The following is a 21,254-nucleotide window of genomic DNA, read 5'->3' as shown; positions in this document are numbered from 1 at the left end:
ATCTTTTATATCTTCGACAACAAAGGGACAGGCTTATATAAATTAGCTACTATCTTTTTCAAAGCTGTTCATCTAAAGTTAACACCAAAATTCAGATAGTCACCTAAATAAGACAAGTTTTTCAGGATATGCCAAGCAACACTGCTTTCATTACATTTAATGAAAGCTGCAGGTGTGAGCACCCCTAGAAAACAGATCACATATCTGAGTGACATACCTGGGGCAATTGATCTTAAGCCACATCCAGTCTTTTTTTGGTTGGGTTTTTTTTTTCAGGGGGAGGGAGAAATACTTTGCATGAATTAATTGCAAACTATCCTTGAGAAAGGACATAAAACCATTGTGAAGTGAAAAAATACTAATATCAATGGCATTGGATCAAACACACACATGCAACCAGAGGGATTTACTCTTTCAAAATAAATTAAATGACCTTTTCAGGGTAGGATCAATATGTGTAGTCTGCTAAAAAGAAATTCAATTTTAACTGTATAAAAAAGTGTGTGGGAGGGGGAAATCAATATGGAGGTCAAGAAAGGCAAGTCAGACTGCGAACAAAAAGCAGCTATACCCCCAAACCACACAAACTGACCACCATGTAAAGTTTTCAAAAACTATTTAAGTGGCTGAAGCTTGCTTTAAACTAGAAAATAAACTCAGCATAACTCTGTTGTTCAGGGATATAAAAATAGCTCGAAAGATTATCTTAAAACAACCTAAAACCCCATGTAGGCAGTGTTAAATCAAGGGAAGAACTCTTCTGCTGCCCCACCTACAGGCTGTTGGAGACATGGAGAACAGTGTTTCCTGAAAGCTCTGTGCTTGTGTGGCTGCTCAGGAGAGTCTGAAATGCCGCCCATTTGATTAGCAAAGCAGCCACAGCTAGGTTTGTTTCTACTGATGGTTCATATTCGCACATGCATCTGTCACACCATAAAAAATTATTCCACACATGGATGGAAAAGTTTCAAGGAAACATTGATGGAGAACCTGTGCCAGTGGGAGAATTGCTCCCATCAGCATTTGGAGTGTCTACACTGAAGCACGAGAGAAGCACAACTGTGCTGTTGTAACATTTTAAATGTACACAAGCCACTAGGCTCCAATGTCACTTTTTCAAAAGGGATTTAGGATCCTAAATCCTGTTGACTTCCTTGACAATTTGAGGTCTGCCCCCCCCCATCCCCCAATGGGATTCAGGAGTGTTTAAAAATTTGACACTATACCAAGCACAGAAAATGAACCCATACATATAAAGCAAAGAGATTTTACTGAAGTACCAAAACAAAAGAGTACATAACATGCAGATGAAGAAATTATTTAATTATATTTGAAGGCCTTAAAATGAGAGGCAACAGTCTCAACAAGATTAACACAAAAGCTAAATTCTCAGAACTGTGACGTGACAGCGAAAGTGGCTGTGAAGAGAACATTATTTATGTCGCTGCTCTCACCATCTTTCAAACCACAATGTGATATATGTTTCTGCATAGCAAGTTACATTAGCAACTCTTTCAGGTTCTCTTAGCTGAGGCGGGGTGACCTGGAGGAGTGATAATGGCACGTGCTGCCTCTCACAGTTGGGCAAGTGATATGAATCCATCCATGTTACACAGTGACTTGCTCTCAAATGCTCATTTTGATAGTTCATATGAAAGGCCAGTCAGTCTTACTCCAGTTCCTTATGCATGTCCACAGTATACAACCATAGTCATCACTTTGGGCATTCTTGCTGGCCATATCATAACAGTTAAGGAGCAGGCTGGACATGGAAACTGACACTGTCCTCCAAGGCTCAGTAATACAGTAAACCCTCAATTTTACAGAGCACAAATTTAGTGGACTTCAGGAACAAGAGGCATCCACCAGCTCTTCTCCCGCCCACTCCACCCCATTGTTGCCAAAGCCCACTTAGTAGGGGTCCATAAAATCCAAAAGCCCATCCTCCACAACTCCCCTCCAAAAAAAAGTAAGGTACTTACCGTGTCTGCCACGGCTGAACCCTCCATGGTGGCCGCCGGAGCCGCCACATGCTCCTCCCACCAGAGATGGGGAACACATGCGGGCAGACGGCACTTGCATACGCATCCCAGCCATGGCAAGAGGTGCATCTGACAGTTCCAGCAGCAGTGGCAGCTCTTTCGGCTGCATGTTGGGGTCCCTCCAGCTGAACGTGGCAGGAAAACTCCAAATGCACGCAGCAGGAAAGTGCCAGCTGTGTGGCGAGGCTCCCCCAGTTGCACAGTGGTGGGAAAGTTCCAGGTGTGTGCAGCCAGCTTTTGCAGCTCCTCCAGCAGTGGCATCTGCTTTGGTAAATCACAGGTATTTTGGCTAGGGCAGCCACTGAGGGTGAGTGGACAGTAAACCCTTGTTTTAACATACTTTCAGCTTTAAACAGGCACCCCCTGACCCTCAGTCTATTAAAATCAAGGGTTTACTGTAGTCTCCTTAGGAGCATTAGCCCAAATTGAGTCAAGCTGGTCATTATCTGCTTGCTCCCTGTTAAAAAAAGCATCCTTTTTCAGTGCTGCCACTAGGAAGCATCTTTCAAAGCAACAAAATTATAGATATGTTTAAAATATTTCAAAGGCACTAACTTCTTCAGGAGCTACATGGAAAAGGATTAGTCAAGAGGAGTATACTGTCAATAAAATTATATTACGTTAACAATAGAAAGGAATAGTAAGGACACATTAAGTCGCACACTATAAATTTTAAATGCATTTTCCCAACAATTATATTATAGCAGTTTTTAAGTCCTAATTCACACATGAAAGTGAAAATAAATAGCTGAAGCGCAAAAGCAGGACAAAAGTTTGTACAGTCTTACAATACAGGAAAGTTGGCAAAATGTATTGTCTGGAGAGGAAAGGCCACTCACACATATGCTACTAAAACAAGAGGGGGTATAAACGGAATAAATAAGCATGCAACATACTGCCTGCAAATGTTCATAGATTTTTTGAAGTTGAAGTGGACTGGATAGATATGGCAACAAATCTAACAAACAGGGAACCATCAAGGAGCCTACTTTCAACACTCACACTGAAAATTCACAACTGTCCTTCACTTAGCTGTAAGAATCCTATGACATCATTTCCTTGGCTTTGATTAAAAGTAAATATTTCAGGTTGTTTTGCACAAAGCTCCAGCAAAAGAAACAATGTCTCAACTAATGAAAAGAGCAAGAAGTCCTGTGGCAACTTATAGATTGACAAACATTGGACGAAGTGGGTCTTTGCTCACAAAAGCTCATGCTCCAAAATATCTGTTAGTCTATAAGGTGCCACAGGACTTCTTGCTGTTTTTGAAGATACAGACTAACTCGGCTACCCCTCTGATACTTGTCAATTAATGAACGCAGACATCTTAAGGCACAGTGATAATTGGGTAGAACAGTGTATTCTTCTTCAAGTTCCAATTTTCAATGGATTATCTGTATTCTGATAGTGGTTAGATGCCTTCAGTCAAGATAGAAACCCCTTTGGTCTCCCTCTGACCCAGAAGAAGGAGAGAATCCCTACCCAGAGTAGTTTGCAATCTGAAGTGACAAGCAAAAGAGAGAGATGAAAGTGGCAAGCTACAGAGGAAAGCAGAATGTGGCACACAAGGCAGACAGAGTGAAAACTAACACTATGTGCACCTCGCCTCCCCGCTCCCCCCAACCAAAAAAAATGTAGACAGGAGGGCAGAAGGAATAGCTATTATTATTACGCATACACATGTGCATGCGCCACATCTCTCTACTTAGGCTGGTAGGTGTTCAAGGCAACCATTAAGTACAAACCTGAGCATATTAAGCTCCCTTCATTCACGCTAACAGAGTACGCAGTTAAATGTGTCTTTGGTTAGTGACAGCTGAAGTAGTAGAGGCCACCCACCACCACAGGGACAGGCCAGCATAGCAAGGGCTAAGCAGAAGCTAGCCATGCTGGACAAGGGATTTCCTAGGAGACTGAATGCAACTGCAGAGGCTAGCCCACTTCTGCTCCATCACCAATATATTTATCTACACCTCCACAAATATGGGCAACTGCAGCTACCATTGGCTGATCACTGTTCCTGGCCGATGGGAGCTGTAGGAAGCCGCATGGACTTGGACACCACTTCCTGCAGCTCCCACTGGCCAAGAATGGCAATCTGTGGCCAATAAGAGCAGCAATCCCCCTTACCTGCGAAGGGTCACCAGGAGCTAACATTAAAGAACCAGATATAATCAGCAGGCTATTATTTGCCCATCACAGGGCTAGGACACTGTTTGGTTGTAGCTGTGTGTGTAAGAAGGAAAAAGGAACCAGAAAATGAAGTGGTCACAAGTTCAACCCTTCCGGTCAATGACCTCGGTCTGTTAGCATTACACATAGAATAGTAGAACGGGAAGGGACCTTGAGAGGTCACCAGGTCCCCCTCTATGGTGTTAGGAAGAATCCAGGAGACAAGAGCTTCTACTAAGAGTACTTTTAGAAGAGGGACTTGGATTTCTGAGCAAGGGAACCAGCTGCTTAATTTGTGTAAATTCTCTGTATACAAAACAAGATTGCAAGAAAGAAATACTGTCTTATAATAAAAGTTTCCTTCAAATGGTAACAAACACACAAGGCCCTCATATTGACTAATGATTCTGGCTATATGGGGCTATATTATGTATCTTATTGCACACACAGAGGGGAACTTAACTATATTCAAATCACATCCACCTAGTTATTACAGGCTAGCCAGTTTCTGGCAGCTACTTCAGCAGAGCTGGGTTTTCAGACAACTGCTGAAGAAGAGAGTTGCAACCTTATAACTGGTTAAGAGAGAAGATTCTATTCCACGAGCAATAAACAGCATGAAGGGATGCACAAAAATATCTGTTTCAGAAGCGGAACTAATAAGTGGTTGAGATGGGTATCATTTAAAGCAGAAGGGATAATGAAATGTGATGTTTATGCTGGTACTGCAACTGAATGGAGTGGGTCTGTGATAGCTACTGCAATCTGTAATTTAAATTAAAGGCCTGTCAAGTGAATGAGCCAGAAGTGTCACTGAATGTTAGTCAGTCATTATTTCCACTCATTTAAGGGTACAGTGTTGGTCATTTTGTTTGGCTTTGTTTTAAAGGGCAAAAACCTTAGGATTTTGCATACATATCTGTACCACAACAATACTCAACTACAGAATATCTTCTATGGAAATAAACATTCCTTCCAACACTGCTGTTCTACAACATGAATGTTATTTGTGGTACTTGAAATATTTGAAGTGAAAGAGAAGTCACATTTGATAGAATTATATGAAGAACAGCAGCAGCAAATTAAACAACTTAAAAGCCAGATCAGAATAGGAGGACAACACCAAACTTAAGTTCATAAATTCAAACATATTCTTCAAAAAGAGTTTAGTATTTAATGAGTATAAAAGGGTCCAGAACAAGAGCAATCCTATCATTACAATAAAGTTAAGCACATAGCATTAGTAGAGCATAATTAGTCCTTCTCACTGCAGGCTTTGGGTCAGAGGTTAGTATTAGTAACCTGTGGCATTTGAAGCTGCTTGTTGCTTCCCCTGTGAAGAATTCTGAGATTTAAGGTATGTCCATACTTCTGGGAAGACTGACCCAGTCAGGGTTGATCTTCCAGAGTTCAATTTTGCATATTTAGTAAAAATGCACAAAATCAATCTTTCTGGGGTCAGCAGTTGACCCCTGTGCTCCATCCGGCGTAAGGGAGGTGGACGAGAAAGTACTAGAAGCTGGGTCCATACTAGAGAAATAACAGAGGTAGATGTATTAATCTGTACTCCAACAAGAACAGCAGAAATGGTAGCACTTTAAAGACTAACACAGTGATTTATTCAGTGATGGGCTTTCATGGGACAGACCCACTTCATCAGATCAGATGAATTGAATACTGCTACATTTCTGCTGTATTGTTTTACTAAGGAAATAAGTTGATTTCCGATAAGTCAATTCTAGCTACACAAACACTGTAACCAGAATTGTGTATCTCAAATCATCTTATTTCCCCAGTATAGACATAGCCTTGGCAGCAGAGAAAGGCTATGTCTAGATTTCAGGCTTCTGTCGACAAAACTTCTGTTAACAGAAGCTTTGTTGACAGAGTGCGCACCCAGACTCCAGATCTCTAAGAGATCTGCAAGTCAGGAGCATTCTGTTGGTATCCCTGTATACCTCCTTCCACAAGGAAGAAGGGATGTATCAAAAGGTTGTTCCCCCCCCGGCCCCGACACTTGGCCCCGTGTGGATGGGCCAAATGCTGGAAAAACCTCTCCCAACAGAACTGTTGACAAAAGATACGATATCTTTTGCTGACAGTTCCCCACAGTCTAGACACAGCCAGAGAGAGAAAGAGTTGTTTCCTGCCCTTCACAGCTTGAGGTTTTACTCCTGAGATAAATGATGAGAGCCTAATGAAAGGAAAGCGGCGGGTGGTTTGTGATAGTGAGAAAAAGAGGGAGAGTCAACTCCTTTGCTCTTGTTTGTTGCTTGGAAAAATCAGTTATTTTTTCTTTGACAATTTTAAAAGGAAAAATGATAGATTTACATAAAAACCATGCCGCAAAAACAAAACCAGGATGTTCTCAAGTTAATTTTTTTTTTTCTGGTGCACTACTATATGAAGAGGAGGAAGGAAAGTTGGATACTTAGGTCTTGCCCAAAGAATAAAATTGTTGTGATTTATTTTAAAGTGATTTTTATATCAACTCGGTCTAATTGGTGCCAACTTCTTTGAACAGTTGGTGTTGGCAATACAGTTAAGCATCATGCTTTATGAAACATGATTTCCTAAATCTACAGACATCAATCCACACTCTCAGCACTTTATTCATATTTTTTTTAACAATAAGGCCAAACAAAAAATCCTATTTAAAGAACTTAAGTTTAAGGTTATGTAAGATGCTGGCCACAAGACTTAAAGTTAAGTCTGACTCACTTAACTGTTACAAGTGCACACGCTGCTGTTCATACCGTACCTTCACTTAACATCTTGTCACACTGTCTGGTGGTGTGAACGAGGTGGTAAAGTAATACAGATGGAATATCCATTTTTAAACTTTGAATTTACTAACTTTTCTCTATGTCAAATCCTTTCTAACTCCTTTAAGTGACAGCCCTGTTTTCATCCTTTCTTCTACCTACAGTCATTGCTTTTCTCCAGTTTCCCTCTTTCTATGGCTTGCTTGTTCTCCATCTCCACAGATAAATTGCATAGGGCTCCTCAATGCTTGTCAGTCCCACTTCATCACTGAATTGGTCTTGTGTAAACAATAGCATTTCTTCATCTCCCTTTGTTCTATCGCTCTGCTGCTTAATAGACTGATGCAATGTCTGCATTACAAATTACTTGGGCATAACTTACTTCAACTAGGGATGAATATAATCAACACCTCTGGGCAAAGTTAAGTTGTACTGATCTAGGCACAAGTGTGGACCAGGCAATGTCCATGGGAAAGCTCCTCCTGCCAATACAGCCCTGGAGGCAAGGAGTTATTAACTGATGGGAGAGATCTCTCCTATCAGCATAAAGTGTCTTCATGAGACCCACTGCTTTGCCGCAGCTGTGCTGCTATAACTTAGACATAGCCTGTGGCAACACTGCTCTGAAATTACCTTTCATTTAATTGCAAACCAGGACAACTCCCTAGACAATCAAACAATTGTTTCCAGCCTTCAGTCCCAAAACAGTAAAACACACGGGCATGTTGTTATATACCTAAGATTAAAATTTGTGTTCAAGTGTTATTTTTTGCTCCTCTCTCACATGACCTCTTGGAAACAAAGAACTTCTCAGAGTTCCATGTCTATAAGTCCCTAAAGGTTCTGTACAATACACAGGGAATTTACACTTAGAATGAAACATATGTTCAACTGATTTTTAAACACATCATATAACTCACAAGCTAAAAATGTGAACAGAACAACTATTATCATGATTGATTTTCAGGTTTCTCAGCATACAGAAACCTAGATTCTAACACTAGGACTTAGCATAGACTTCTTGTCCATGGAATATTTATCAGCATAATTTAACAAGTCACTTCACGTAGGCTGATTGTTTTTATGAAAGCTAACTTGCAAATTAAAACAAAGTTATCAGAATTTCTTTGTGTTCTACTGAAAGTAAACTACTCTGTGGAAATGAGACCCACACAAGCCGTATGGCATCTCAGTTCTTACATATTTCATTATAACATTAAACATCCTTAGTTTTTACATATACATACATAAATAAAAGTCAGTGCAATCAACAGGACAAACAAATTACTAAACTACAAGTACAATGGGATAAACTTCACAGTGAAGTCAAGTTTACTCATATGACTACTTTTATTTTATTAGTTCCCCCCCACATCACAATAAGAAGAATGCTACTTTTACATTTTTCACTAGGATCACGCTCAAGCATTACTCCTACATATGGGGAGGAGTGGCTTGGCAGAATTCACCCCACTTTTCAAAAATAAATTTATAAATATCTACATTCATTTTTATCTATTTCAATTTTTACTACTGTGGAAGATTGTCTGACACCTCCATATTTCCTGACTTCCCCAATTACTTAATGTCTGCTGATGCTGATATTCAAAAAAGTTAAATCTATGTCAAAATCTACAAAGCATATATCCTACAACTCAAGTTTTTAGCCAGCACTGTTCTTACTTTGCTTGCCTGTAAATTTCCATTATTATTTATGCAAATACTTCATTATCACAGAATCATAGGTTTGGAATAGACCTCAGGATGCCATTGAGTCCAGCCCTCCGTTGAAAGCAGGACCACTCTCAAGTCAGTCATCCCAGCCAGGGTTTCAGCAAGCTGGGACTTAAAGACGTCTAGGGAATGATATTCTACCACCTACCAAGTAACCCATTCCAGAGCTTCACCACATGCCTAGTGAAATAGTTTTTCCTAACATCCAACCTAAACTTCCCCCCACTACAACTTGAGACCTTTGCTCCTTGTTCTGTCTTCTGTCACCACTGAGAACAGCCTCTTTCCATCCTCTTTGGAACTCCCCCCCCCCCCCCCCTCGCACTCCCCCCTCACACTTCTCCTCTGTAGACTAATAAGCCCAAATCCCTCAGCCTCTCCTCTTAAGTCATGTGCTCCAACCCCTAATAAATTTGTTGCCATTTGCTGACTTTCTCCAGTGCATCTACATTCTTTCTGTAATACCGGGCCCAGAATTGGATGCAATACCCCAGATACATCCTCACCACTGCCAAATAAAGGGGAATAATCACCTCCCAAGATCGGCTGACAATGCTCCTACTAATGCACCCCAGTATGCTGTTAGCCTTCTTGGCTCCAAGGGCACACTGTTGGCTCATATCCAGCTTCGCATTCACTGCAATCCAAGTCTTTTTTATTTTTTTGCAGAATTGCTGCTTAACTAGTCAATTCCCAGCCTACGGCAGCTGTGTTAGCCTGTATCGTCAAAAACAATAAGAAGTCCTGTGGTACCTTACAGACTAACAGATATTTTGGAGCATAAGCTTTTTTTCCCCCACAAAAGCTTATGCTCCAAAATATCTGTCAGTCTGTAAGGTGCCACAGGACTTCTTATTGTTCCTGATGACTTTCCCCTCCTCCAAATGCTGGGGCCTGGGGTTGGAGTTGCCAGCAGGGTTCTGCCCCCTTCTGGCTCCCAGCGCTGGGGTTTCTCCGGCCCCAGCCAGCTCCCAGCCCCATGCCCCACCAGAGATCCCCCAGCCCCATGGCTGCCAAATGAGCTCCCCCAGCCCCAGCCAGCTCCCTAGGGCTGGAGCTGCCAGCAGCGTTCTGTGCCCCAGCCTGCCTCCAGCCACGAGGTACCCTGCCCGGAATCCCACAACTGCTCGCTACTGAGCAGCTGGCAAGCTGAGTCCCAGGGTTGCTGGATATGAAAGCGTCTACTTTATCAAAGGGTGGGGGTGGGGGGAAAAATCAGGCTCAGTAACTTCTCTGGTCAAGCCAAAAAACCCTAACTAATTTCAAACACTTTAAAGTGCTCATACTGCTTTGTTCTGAATTCATCTACCCATGTATTTCAATGTAATATCCCTAACACATTCAGCATAAAAGTGAAAATCAGATTGCAGGAGAGAAGCAATGGAGGAAGACTGAAGATGGAAAGCAAAATCTATTATATCATCAACTGCTGAAAAGCAATGCTAGAAAGCCACAATTCAGACTTACAACTCATAAGTATTCCCTTATTTGGCTGTCAGCCATATCATCTTAGCCAGAAGGTGGTATCAGTTCACCATGAGTTTCAAAACAAAAACAGTTTTAAAAGTGTATTAAGGGAAAATAAAACAACCAGAATATTAAATAGATATGCTGTTACCATATTTGTTGTTCAAATGAAGGACAAACAGTACAAATACAGCTTGTAAAACAGACATCTCCAAGTAGCCAGCTCCCCCATCTGCTCCTTGTTTTATAGTGGTTCCCTAAAAACAATTACTGAAAGACTGTTCAACTCAGTCTAAAAACTGAAAGAGCATTATTACCCAAAACATACTCTCAAATTTCTGGGCAAAAAAGTAGTCATGTAGCACTTTAAAGACTAACAAAATAATTTATTAGGTGATGCACTTTCATGGGCGACACCTTGTAGCCAAAAAGGGTAACGGCATATTAGGGTGCATTAGGAGAAACATTTCGAGCAGATCTAGAGAAACAGTTATTCCCCTCTATTTGGCACTGGTGAGGCCACATCTTGAATACTGTGTCCAGTTTTGGGGCCCCCCAATATAAAAAGGATATGGATTTGCTGGAGCAGGTTCAGCAGAGGGCAACAAAAATGGTTAAGGGGCTGGAGCACAAGACCTATGAGGATAGGCTGAGGGATCTGGGCTTGTTTAGTTTACAGAAGAGAAGACTTAGGGGTGATTTAATAGCAGCCTTCAACTTACTGAAGGGTAGCTCTAAAGGGGAGGGTGAGAAACTTCAGTGGTGTCAGATAGCAGAACAAGGAGTAATGGTCTGAAGTTGAAGAGGGAGAGCTGTAGGTTAGATATTAGGAAAAACTACTTCACCAGGAGGGTAGTGAAGCATTGGAATACATTGCCTAGAGAGGTGGTGGATTCTCCATCCCTTGAGGTTTTTAAGTCCCAGCTGGACAAGGTCCTGGCTGGGATGACTTAGTGGGGGTTGACCCTGCTTGAAGCAGGGGGCTGGACTAGATGACCTCCTGAGGTCCCTTCCAGCCCTATGATTCTGTTGGGAAGAGCCACTTCTTCATATCATAGCCTTACCAGAACAGACTCAATATATAAAGCAGAGAGGTCCAAAAATTGTTATCAAGGTTGGCAGATCAGAAGAGCAGAGAGGAACAGGTGGGTTGTATACGGTGGGGAAGTTAAGAGTTAGATAAAACATCAAAATATTTTAAAAAAGTCCTTATAATTGGTCAGGTAATTGCTGTCCCTGCTCAAAAACCACGTGTTAGTGTGTCGAATTTGAATATGAATGTTAGTTCTGAGCGTTCCCTCTGAAGATGGTTGTTAAAGTCCCTTTTCAGTAGAACACAAACTCTACGGTCTTTAACAGAATGGCCCACTCCATTAAAGTGAGGGCTGATAGGTTTGTATGTTTGGAGATTTTTGATGTCTGTTCTATGTCCATTCATTCTTTGTCAAAGAGAGTTTCCAGTCTATCCTATACACATAGCGTGGGTGGGCATTGTTGGCACATGATTGCATATATGATGTTAGCTGAGGAACAGGAGAATGTGCCTGTGATTCTGTAATTTATGTGGTTAGGTCCAGTGATGGTATCTCCAGAAAAGATTATATGGACAAAGTTGGCAACAGGGCTTGTTGCAAAGAAAAGTTCCAGGATTAATATTACTGTGGTATAGCCTGTGGTTGCTGTCGCGGGGAACTGGTAACCTCTCACGACCCACTCTGGGCCGCCCAGCCAGCGCAACTGGATAACGAGGCTCCCCGCAGTATTTGTCCGGATCCTCGGAAACCTGCCCTCAAGGAGGGAGTGTGTTGCAGACCCACCCCACCCCCCACCACTGAGAAAAACAGGGGTAGTGCATGCGACCTCCACCTAGATCGCTCTTAGCACCCCCAGCAGGCAGTGGCCGGTGCGGAGAACGAAGACTGAGTGGGCACGGATTAAAAGGTAAAACAGAGTAACAGTTTATTTAGGGATATACCAAAGAACAAAAACTAATAAATAAAACCAATCCTATGTCGACTAAAGCTTTAAGGACTTACTATTATTAACCGTTCCATGGTGATGACCTGCATTACGATCTTTATTAAGCCAGACGGCAAAATAGTTAATTATAGCTAGGTAAGATCTGAGGGAAAAAGGTAGAGGTGTTTAAGCCTTTATGGCTGCCTCCGTAGAGGTGCCGGCAAGGGTTGCTAGTCCCTACCTGCAAATATTTATCTATATGCTTCTTTGGGACGAGGCAGAGGCGCTACTTCCCGCCCACTATCCCCGACTGGGTCGCTACTCCAGCCTAAACGGAAGAACGGAGCCCCCACCGGATTTGCTCTCAAGGCCAACCTACAGACTGGGATACTATTGCCCCACAGCCTGTGCTTGAAGCTTGAAGGATAGGAAAGAGCAAAGGCAAATTGAAAGGTAAGTTTGGGTGATGGGAGGCAAAGCTTTCACCACAACAATCCTATTATGTAATACCTGGTCTAAATTTAAAACACTTACATATTAACTACTACGATAACTATTGTAAGGAAATAAAGATAAATTATTCATTAAGTGTACCAAATTAGGCTATTTTTCTCTTAGATGTGGGTTTTCGGGCCCGGCCCTAAAGTCAGGCCCCTGGGCACTGCCCTCCCCTTGGCCCAGAAGAGGGCACTGCAGGGGAATGACTCCTGTCCCCCTACTAGGGGTCCCAGTACCCAAAGTGACATATGTGTCTTTAAATACAGGTGTAGTGTCAAAGCTGGTAGTATGGCTCCCGGCTATGCCACAGGCCTAATGATCAAGTTTACGTGTTTTGTTGTCAGTCCAGTGAAAGAAGTCACGTCCAGATGAGATGTCACTGTAGGCGTAGCAAGGGTTGGTGTTGGGGAGTGTTGATGCCACACATTGGCGGGCCCCTAGTTACGCCACCAGGTACGCAGTACCCCCACCAGAGTGGGGGTCAGTTCGCCACCTGGCGGTTTGGCCAAGGGACCCGCTTGCCGCTCCTCAACGCAATGCATTGCTTGGGGCCGGTGTGGCGCTGGTGTGCTGGTGCTGCTTCTGCGCCAGTCGGGCCACTCAGGTAGGCCAGGCGGTGTGATGATCAGCTCTGGCAAGGGCTGCCGAGGTGTGGCGAGCGCTGCTGTGACTTCAGCTCTTTGGTGCCGCGATGTTAAGCGGTGCCACTAGTGATTTCAGCTCAGGCTCTTCGCTTCTTAAGAGCTGGCCTAAGGGACTGGTGGATGCCACTTTCGCAGCCACACCTCCCTGTGCAGGGGCACAGATCCTTGCTGTACTCCCAAGGGCCCCTGAACTGCGGGCGGCTCCTGCTTATATACAGTGTCCTTATGAATAATTCATGAACTGATTATAATACAAGAGTTCTAGTCACCTGTTTTCAGTCAGGTCCTCTCACCCTCAGAAAATTCTGGAAACCCAGGTGTTTATCCAATCAGAGGCCATGATTTTTGAACCATTGATCATGAATAATTCATGAGTTCAGGTTACCAGGGAAACCAACTGACTCAGAGTGACCATTGGGGGGGCTGCTAAATGGCAGCCTTTAATACTCTAGATTTTTCATGAGCCTGCATTGATGTTTTATGGCCAAAGGCTTGCTTCCCCTGACTCACGGGGACGATAATGCCCAAGGGATGAAAAAAAAAATCGCTGACAGTTGCTAGTGAGAATCCTCATAAATTGGGAGGTTTTTGGAGGAGTAAAAGGACTTTGAAGTTGCCCAGGCACTTCGAAGTACGAGCAGGTTAGCCGCAGCTACACACAAGCCGGCACTTTGACGTTTAACACTTCGGAGTTGCCGCGGGGGAGAATTAGTTTCATGAAGTGCTGCATATGCAGCGTAGCACTTCATTAATCATCTTCCAACACCCTACTTACCATGCTCCCTTCGCAGTACGGAGCTAGTGTACACAAGCCCTCTCTCTCCAATTTCTGGGCAACAGGTGTATTAAGTTATCTATTACTGTAGTCTCCCCTTGTGCACATGCCCTGTTGGGGCGAGGCAGCTTGCATACTCTTACAGTCCCAGGAACTATATTGGCTGGAGTTTAGTGCTCCTGGTAGGTTCAACCAAGCCAGAAAGGTAAAGTGGGGAGGAGCCAGACTAAACATGCACAGCATTCCTCAAGGCCTGAGGGTTTGGCTTAGGGCTGACAACCCTGACCTAGAAAAAGCCCTTTGCTACGTAAACAGCAACAAAGAAGACAGAAGCATAAAGGACAAAATTAAGTGTAAAGGACAATGATGACGATTACTGTAATACTACAGTGCTCAAGATGAATAATTTTCTTCTAAGGTAGCAAATATATAAATGGCAGCTCCACTTTACAAAAACATAACACTTCTCAGCTCAGATAAAAGTAAGTTCATAGAGAAGGCAACAGCAAAAAAAAAAAAATCACTCTACTTCATAACCTTTTATTTAAAGGGCATCAGTTTAATTATGTCAAAGGGACAAATGTTTTAACTAATCCAATGTACTGTTACTAGACATCATGCTTCCTTTCTGCATTTCTTTCATCAGGGACAATGAAAAAAAATCACTTTGCTATTTAAAATGCTGCAGGGGAATATTTGTTCAAAAAGTGAAAAAAAAAAATCAGTGCTAATGGTGGTTGTTTGGAGTGTAGAATCATTGCTACTGATGTTCATTTTCGTGAAAACTTTGTTTTAAAAACCATTCAAATCGCAGTCTAAATGTAAAGATTTCCTTCAGGGAATGGTGACTAGATAAGCAGTGTTTCCCGTAAGCTGAGTGCTGGGACACTCACCAAGGAAAGAGTCAAATGCCAGCCAGCTGATTGGCAGAGCACTCTCAGCCAGCAGCATGTGTTACTATTGGTGGTATATATTTGCACATGCCTTGATGCACAGAACAAAATTAATTCCACACGTGGAAGGAAAAAAAAAATAGAGGGAACATTGCAAATATTCCATTTGTAAAGGGAAAGTCCCATAAACCCTCCTACAGGCATCCCAAATCTCTCTTAAACAGGGACAGACTGTCCCTTATTTTTTGTCTACTCCCAGCCATTATAGGCAGGACCTGCTGCTCACCCAGCAGAGGTGAGTGGGAGGATCCAGCAGCCTAAGTTCCCTCCAAGTTCCTCGGCCATGCAGCCACCCATTGAGCCTTGGGGCCACACCTCCCCCACCAACCTCAGCATGAAACCAGCATGGCTGGTGGTGAAAGACACCCTTCCCTGCTGGTCTCAGCACAGACCTGCCACAGCCAGAGAGCTGGGGGTAGTTCTGTCCCTGGGACAGCCCTCATCTTCAGCTCTACCCCAGAGCCTTCACCCCCTTACTTCTTCCCTCTGCTCCAGACCTGAGCCCCTTTCCACATCCACACATCCCTGGCTCCACCCCAGAGACTCTCTCCCCCATGCCCAACTCTCTACCCAAGCTCCAAGCCCCTCCCACGCTCTGAACAACCTCTGCTCCATTCTTGCCACACACCATCCAAGTACAGAACGAATTCTGTTGCATGCACCAATACGGATGGGATGCATCATACATCGCCTTCACATTGGGGCACATAAAATTCATTCCTCAAATGGATATATGCAACACTGCCAGAGCAAACAATGGAGGTGAGTGTGCAAGGCTGGTGGTGGGGCTGGCAGCTGCAGGGTCAGCAGCTTCCTCGGCTGGTCCATCATTGCAGCCCCTGCTGTATGCCAGCTCTCAGCCAGCAGGCCCTCACCCCATCCCATTTCGGGCCAGTATTGACTGCTCATTGCAAATGGCGGTAGCTGGTGAATGTAGGCAGGTGTCAGCCTAATACATGTTGTCTCTGCTGCCTACCCATCAGCCATTTACGTGCTCCTCCCCTGCCCCCACCGTCTCTCTCCTCACCCTTCACTGCCACCTAACCCTACTGCTCCTGCACAAATTTTCCCCATCCCCAGTAGGGGGCATCCCAGTGCCAACGCTGTGCAGAGAGCCAGCCTGCAGTCAGAACACTCAGCTCACTAATAGCTGGGCTGGCAAGCTGCTTCTTACATCACTGCCTGGGCTAGTATTGCAGGAAGTCCAAGACACTCCAACCTGAAGTGCTGACCAAGTGCAGCCAAGCCCTCAATGTGCCAAAGCCCTGCACAGGCTGGTACAGGGAAGCTTTTCTGCCCCTCAGCTAAACTCTGGGAAGGAGAGGGGGAAGCAATTTCCAGCCTGTACATGCCAAAACCCTGTGGGTTGCACAGCACCCACCACCACCACCGTTGGCAGGGGCTTAGCACCCTCCCTCCCCTGTGCTGGGTCCTAACCCCAGGGAACAGGAAGCTGCTCCATCCCCTAGACACCTTCAACTTCTTAGCTACCTTTCTGACCAGGTTTGCTGAAGCCCTGAGGGCATGCCATCAGATTTTCTTGGTCCTGGTACACAATATATCCTAGGGTTTACCCTCTGCCTGCTGGAGCCAGGGGACAGAAGGCAGCTGGATTATGTCAGTGGCCAGCAGCAGCGTGGCGATAAACTCTCCGAAGACATAGGCCAGGTCATCCCTTCCTCCCTTCTACACAGTGCCAGAAGCCTGCTGCTGGCCACATTCTGGTGTAAACTTTGGCAGAAATCTGGGAATCAGGAGCCAGTGACCTTGCATCCCTTCCCTCATATGGTGCCTCAGGAAGAGGCAAAGTAAAGTACTAGAAGAAGTGGGTCCCTCCATTGTAGGGACCCAGCCAGGCATGGAGGGTGGACAGCACCAGGCAGGGAGGATCAGTCAGTTGGTCATCATCCCATTTCCTCCCTCCGACCCTGTAGGGTGAGAGAAGACATTGTGACCGTCAAGAGTGCAGTCCGAACCCTCTGTGAACCCTCAGGAGAATTCCAAACAGACCAGTCTGTGCAAGGTGAAAAGCTGCAAAACAAGTATCCCGCCAAGGCGAACAGCTGCAAAACAAAGTACGATCGCTGAAACTTCAAGGCTACGCTGGCAGTAGGCCACAAGAGATAGTAAGAGTAGTGCATAGGCAATTTTAAGCAATTTTATGTAAATGAGTTTAAGGTTTATTAGTTAGTTTTAGGAGGCCTGTTATAGAGCCTCTCCCCCGAGCGAAGCTCCGACGCGTCGGGTTTCCCCCCCCCACTGGTGACTGCGGCGTTTCCGGGGCTCCCGTCGCGGGTGTCATGCTTTCAATAAACCAAATATAGCACTCGCCTTCTGGGTGCAGCCTCGCTTCTGGGGAACGCGAGCCTGGTTGGTTACAGACCCCCACCCTGTATGAGGTTTGAGATAAGTGTATGGGTGTGAGCGCATTGCCTGTCCCCACGTGAGCCCTAAAAGCCTTAAAGAAGGGACATAAAAAGTATCCAACTACATAGTGTTTCTTTTAAACACAGGCTTAGTCAACTTCATAGCAATTTGGATATTTGTACTTTAGAGTTCTAATTGTCATTGAACTTGCTTGAATAAGAGTAATTTTACCAGGTGTCTACTATTTAGCATAGGGAGATATGACCACACTACTTCAGGGATTTACAAATAGTTTAATAACTCATCTACTCTGTCTCCATTCAAAGAAATCTGTCTTTTTGGATAGCTATAATGACATTTATTTATGCTGTAACACATACATTGCATCTTAGTGCATAAAAATAACAAAGAACCCTCACGCTCTCTAAGGAACAACGATGTTTGTGGCCTGCATTTATGCTGTCACAGTATTCTGTTTACACTCGCCATATGAATGAGCAGAGAGAAGGATACTGTATAATATACTGAGCCTTTAACATCAGATAGTAAGAAAATACTACACAAAATTAAAACAGCAGAAAACATCAAGGCTATACTATCATATTACTGTTAGACCAATTTCAAATTTGTAGACTTTTTGCTAAACTACTTGGTTGAAGCCTAACGAGTATTGCATTGCATACTGAAAATACCCCTAAATATTGTGCATCAGCTACAACTAGACCATCCCTCTCCTCGAAGACATTGCTCTTTCTTCCCATCCTCACCCACAATCCTTGGTGGTGGTGGTGGGGGGGGGAACCATACTGTACTTCTATTTTTCATCTCCTTTTTAAATTAGGAGACAGTGACATTCTTCACAGAGCTGAAAACATTCCAGTTACAGCTAACTTGCCAAGATCCCAATGATGCAATCATACACAGAGGGAATCTTTGAAAAGAGCAGGGGAGCATATTAGTGTCAGACAACTGAAGGAAATAAAAGAGAAGCAGGTACAATATAAAGTTCTTCTCTCCAAGGAAAAGCTGAATCAGATTAACAAAGACCTAATATTGCCAAATACACTAACAAACAGGATAAGTTCATAGTTCAACTATGCCAAAGACAGCTTTAATAAGAACCATGAAAGCATCTCATGAACCATGTGTCACCTATAGCACATGATAAACCAATACTTCCTGCATTCAACTATATTTCATACCCTTGCATTATAAAAATACAAGTTGCTCCATTTCTTATAGCAAGAGGATAGCTAATCACTTAATCGAACTTCAAAGAGAAACTAAAAGAATGGCTGTATGTCAAAATCATTCATCTTACCTGACAAGCAGATGTAGGTTAAATATTCACCCTGACCCCCAGTTGCTAGGAATGGGATCTTTTTCTTTGTTCTCCTTTTCACTTGGACAGCTCCCAGCATTCTTTCATCATGTGGGGCGAAAATTTCTTTGTTGATAGCAGCTTTGGCACTCATTGTAGATCAAAGATTGAAGAGGCTGCTGTCCTCTGTAAAACAAAAATCAATCAAAAAATTAAACTGAATGTTAAGTATAAGAAACTATGTTTGACTTTCATGTGGATAATTATCTGGGGCTTCAAATTTAGCCTTCAAAAGGACCTGAAAGACTTTAGACAATAATTTCATCTCTTCTCATCTAGAGATGGAATTTTCAAAAAGCACCTAAAGGAGGTTCTCTCTGCATACTCAATTCAAGTTCACCCACACAAAGTTGTCCTCTTGAGTTAGCCTTGGCCAAGTTAAGGGCAGCCATGCTGTAAAACAGTTTCAGTGTCTGCCCTTGTCCTGTACTCATTCACGTACAGCTAGTGCTCTTTTTTCTTTTAATTTAAAAAAAAAAAAAAAAGAGCTGGTACTCAGCCAGCTCCTCTCCATCCCGTGCCCCAGACCCCAGCCAATCCCATGGCTGGAGCTGTCGAGGAGCCAGTAGTCAGTACCGGCACACAAAAAAAAAAAGCACTGTGTGTAGCATCTCATGGTTCTTAGTGCTGCAATAATCCAAAACATTTTATGATTTTTTTTACCAGTGGATTGTCTGAAACCACGTCTGTCCTTTCGGAGCATACTGAGACAATTGCAGAAAGACACGGAAGGACTAGCAGCATGCAGACATGCCCAGGTACTGGCTTCCTATGGGTCTCAGAGATACTTCACCCCCCCCCGCCACACACACACTCACACTCCACCCCAGGCCCTACCTCAACACTATTACTTCCTGCAAGTCTCCGTGCCACTTTTGCCTGAAGCCCTGCCTCTACCCCATCCCTTTTCCCAAGCCCCCATGCCACCCTATCGTATCCCGCCCACCCTGTCCCCACTCCTCCCAACCACACCACTTCCTATACACCACCAAACAGCTGACAGTGGCAGGTAGGAGGAACTGGGAGGTGTTGATCGCCAGCAAATGAGAAACACCGGGGAGTGGACTCCTGTGGGGTGCTAAGCACCTACTAATATTTCCCCCCCGCACCCCTACCTGTGGGTGCTCCAGAGACTTGGAATCTACGCAGACATGCCTGCATAACAGAAGGGTCCTGTTAGTAACAGATGAATCATATTCATTTGAGTTATTGGTAGAGGTCTCTCAAGATATCAGTACCTTATACTTGCTCTTGGGTAAGCAAGCAGAGTTAAAAACACCTCCACAATGCAGATGAGTGTTTTCCGATCCAATATAATTAGGTTAGAAGCAACTCAAGTTATAACTCCAATGAACTCAGTATTGAAGACAAGCCCATAATAAAATCATTAACTCAACAGAATGATGCCATCAGGCATTAAGAGACTATATGGCAGCTAGTTATGAGGAAAAGCATCTGTGTCACCACACAGATTGGACTCTTCAGCATCTTTCTGCCACTGACCTCAGCCCTGTTTCCTCTGGAGAGTTCCAAATAAATTAGACGGCCTTCTATTTGGCTCCCTCAATTAGCTTAAACTCTTTTTTCCCCTTGTGAGCCACTCCACTGATACCAAAAGTTAGGGTATGTCTACACCACAGAATTAAGTCAGCATATGGACCACTACAATACATCACTTCTGAACCGTCATGCTACAGGCATTTTGTCAGTACTAGCACCGATTTCATTGTCAGTGCAGGAAGGTTCTGAAAGATACACAGATACAAGCAACAGTGTCTACGCTGACACCGAGGTGATCTAACTACATCAGCTCAGGTGCTACGCCTCTCACAGATGTGGAGTTAAGTTGGCATAATGGACAAGTTACATCAATGGGAGCTACATATTGATGCAAGTGCTACAAAGTTTGGTTGATGTAAAATGCCTTACTTTGACCTAGCTCTGCAGTGCAGACCAGGGCTTGCTTAGGTAGAGGGAATGAAGAGTCATCTTAGGTTTTTGTCTACACTTAAGCAGCTTTTAGCAACACAGCCATATTCCTAGAAGTGGAGCGCTATATCTGCTGTTTGTCCCCACCCTTGCTGACAAACTACTCACACCTCCAATGAGCACTGTTCATGTTGTCAATGAGACAGCGCTTCTGTGGACACTGCTATTCATATCAGAGAGGTAGCCATGTTAGTTTGTAGCTTCGAGAACAAGAAGTCTTGTGGCACCTTATAGACTAACAGATATTTTGAAGCATAAGCTTTCGTGGGCAAAGACCCACTTTATCAGATGCATGAGTGTGTGGGGGGGGTGATTTCAGAGGGGTATTGAAAGAGTAGGGTCCCAGTAAGTGGGAGGGCCAGAGCTGACAAGGTCTATTCAGCAAGGTGGAAATGGCCCAGTATCAACATACAACTGTATTTGCTCTGATCCATCAGACAGAGAAACATCTACAAGACCTTTACCAAACTTTACTCAAACTACAATACCCACTTAAGGAAGTGAGGAA

General features: G+C 43.8%; 1 protein-coding gene across 3 annotated transcripts in view; it reads right to left on the bottom strand.

The window, feature by feature from the left end:
- STXBP6 (syntaxin binding protein 6) overlaps positions 1-21,254 on the bottom strand; it is a 255,956-nt gene that overhangs the window by 165,444 nt on the left and 69,258 nt on the right. For 2 of the 3 annotated variants that reach the window (XM_074998823.1, XM_074998824.1), the window contains exon 2: positions 18,698-18,883. In XM_074998823.1, the coding sequence (XP_074854924.1) occupies positions 18,698-18,851 (154 nt within the window). In that variant the 5' untranslated portion in view covers positions 18,852-18,883. Of the gene's footprint in view, positions 1-1,982; positions 2,073-18,697; positions 18,884-21,254 lie in introns of those variants that run through there. The other variant, XM_074998825.1, reaches the window with a different exon arrangement.

Source organism: Carettochelys insculpta, chromosome 6, assembly GCF_033958435.1.
Source record: "Carettochelys insculpta isolate YL-2023 chromosome 6, ASM3395843v1, whole genome shotgun sequence".
In the NCBI taxonomy this organism is placed as follows: Eukaryota; Metazoa; Chordata; order Testudines; family Carettochelyidae; genus Carettochelys; species Carettochelys insculpta.
Note: the sequence above shows the minus strand (reverse complement) of the source record. Positions and strands in the feature narration are given on the sequence as shown.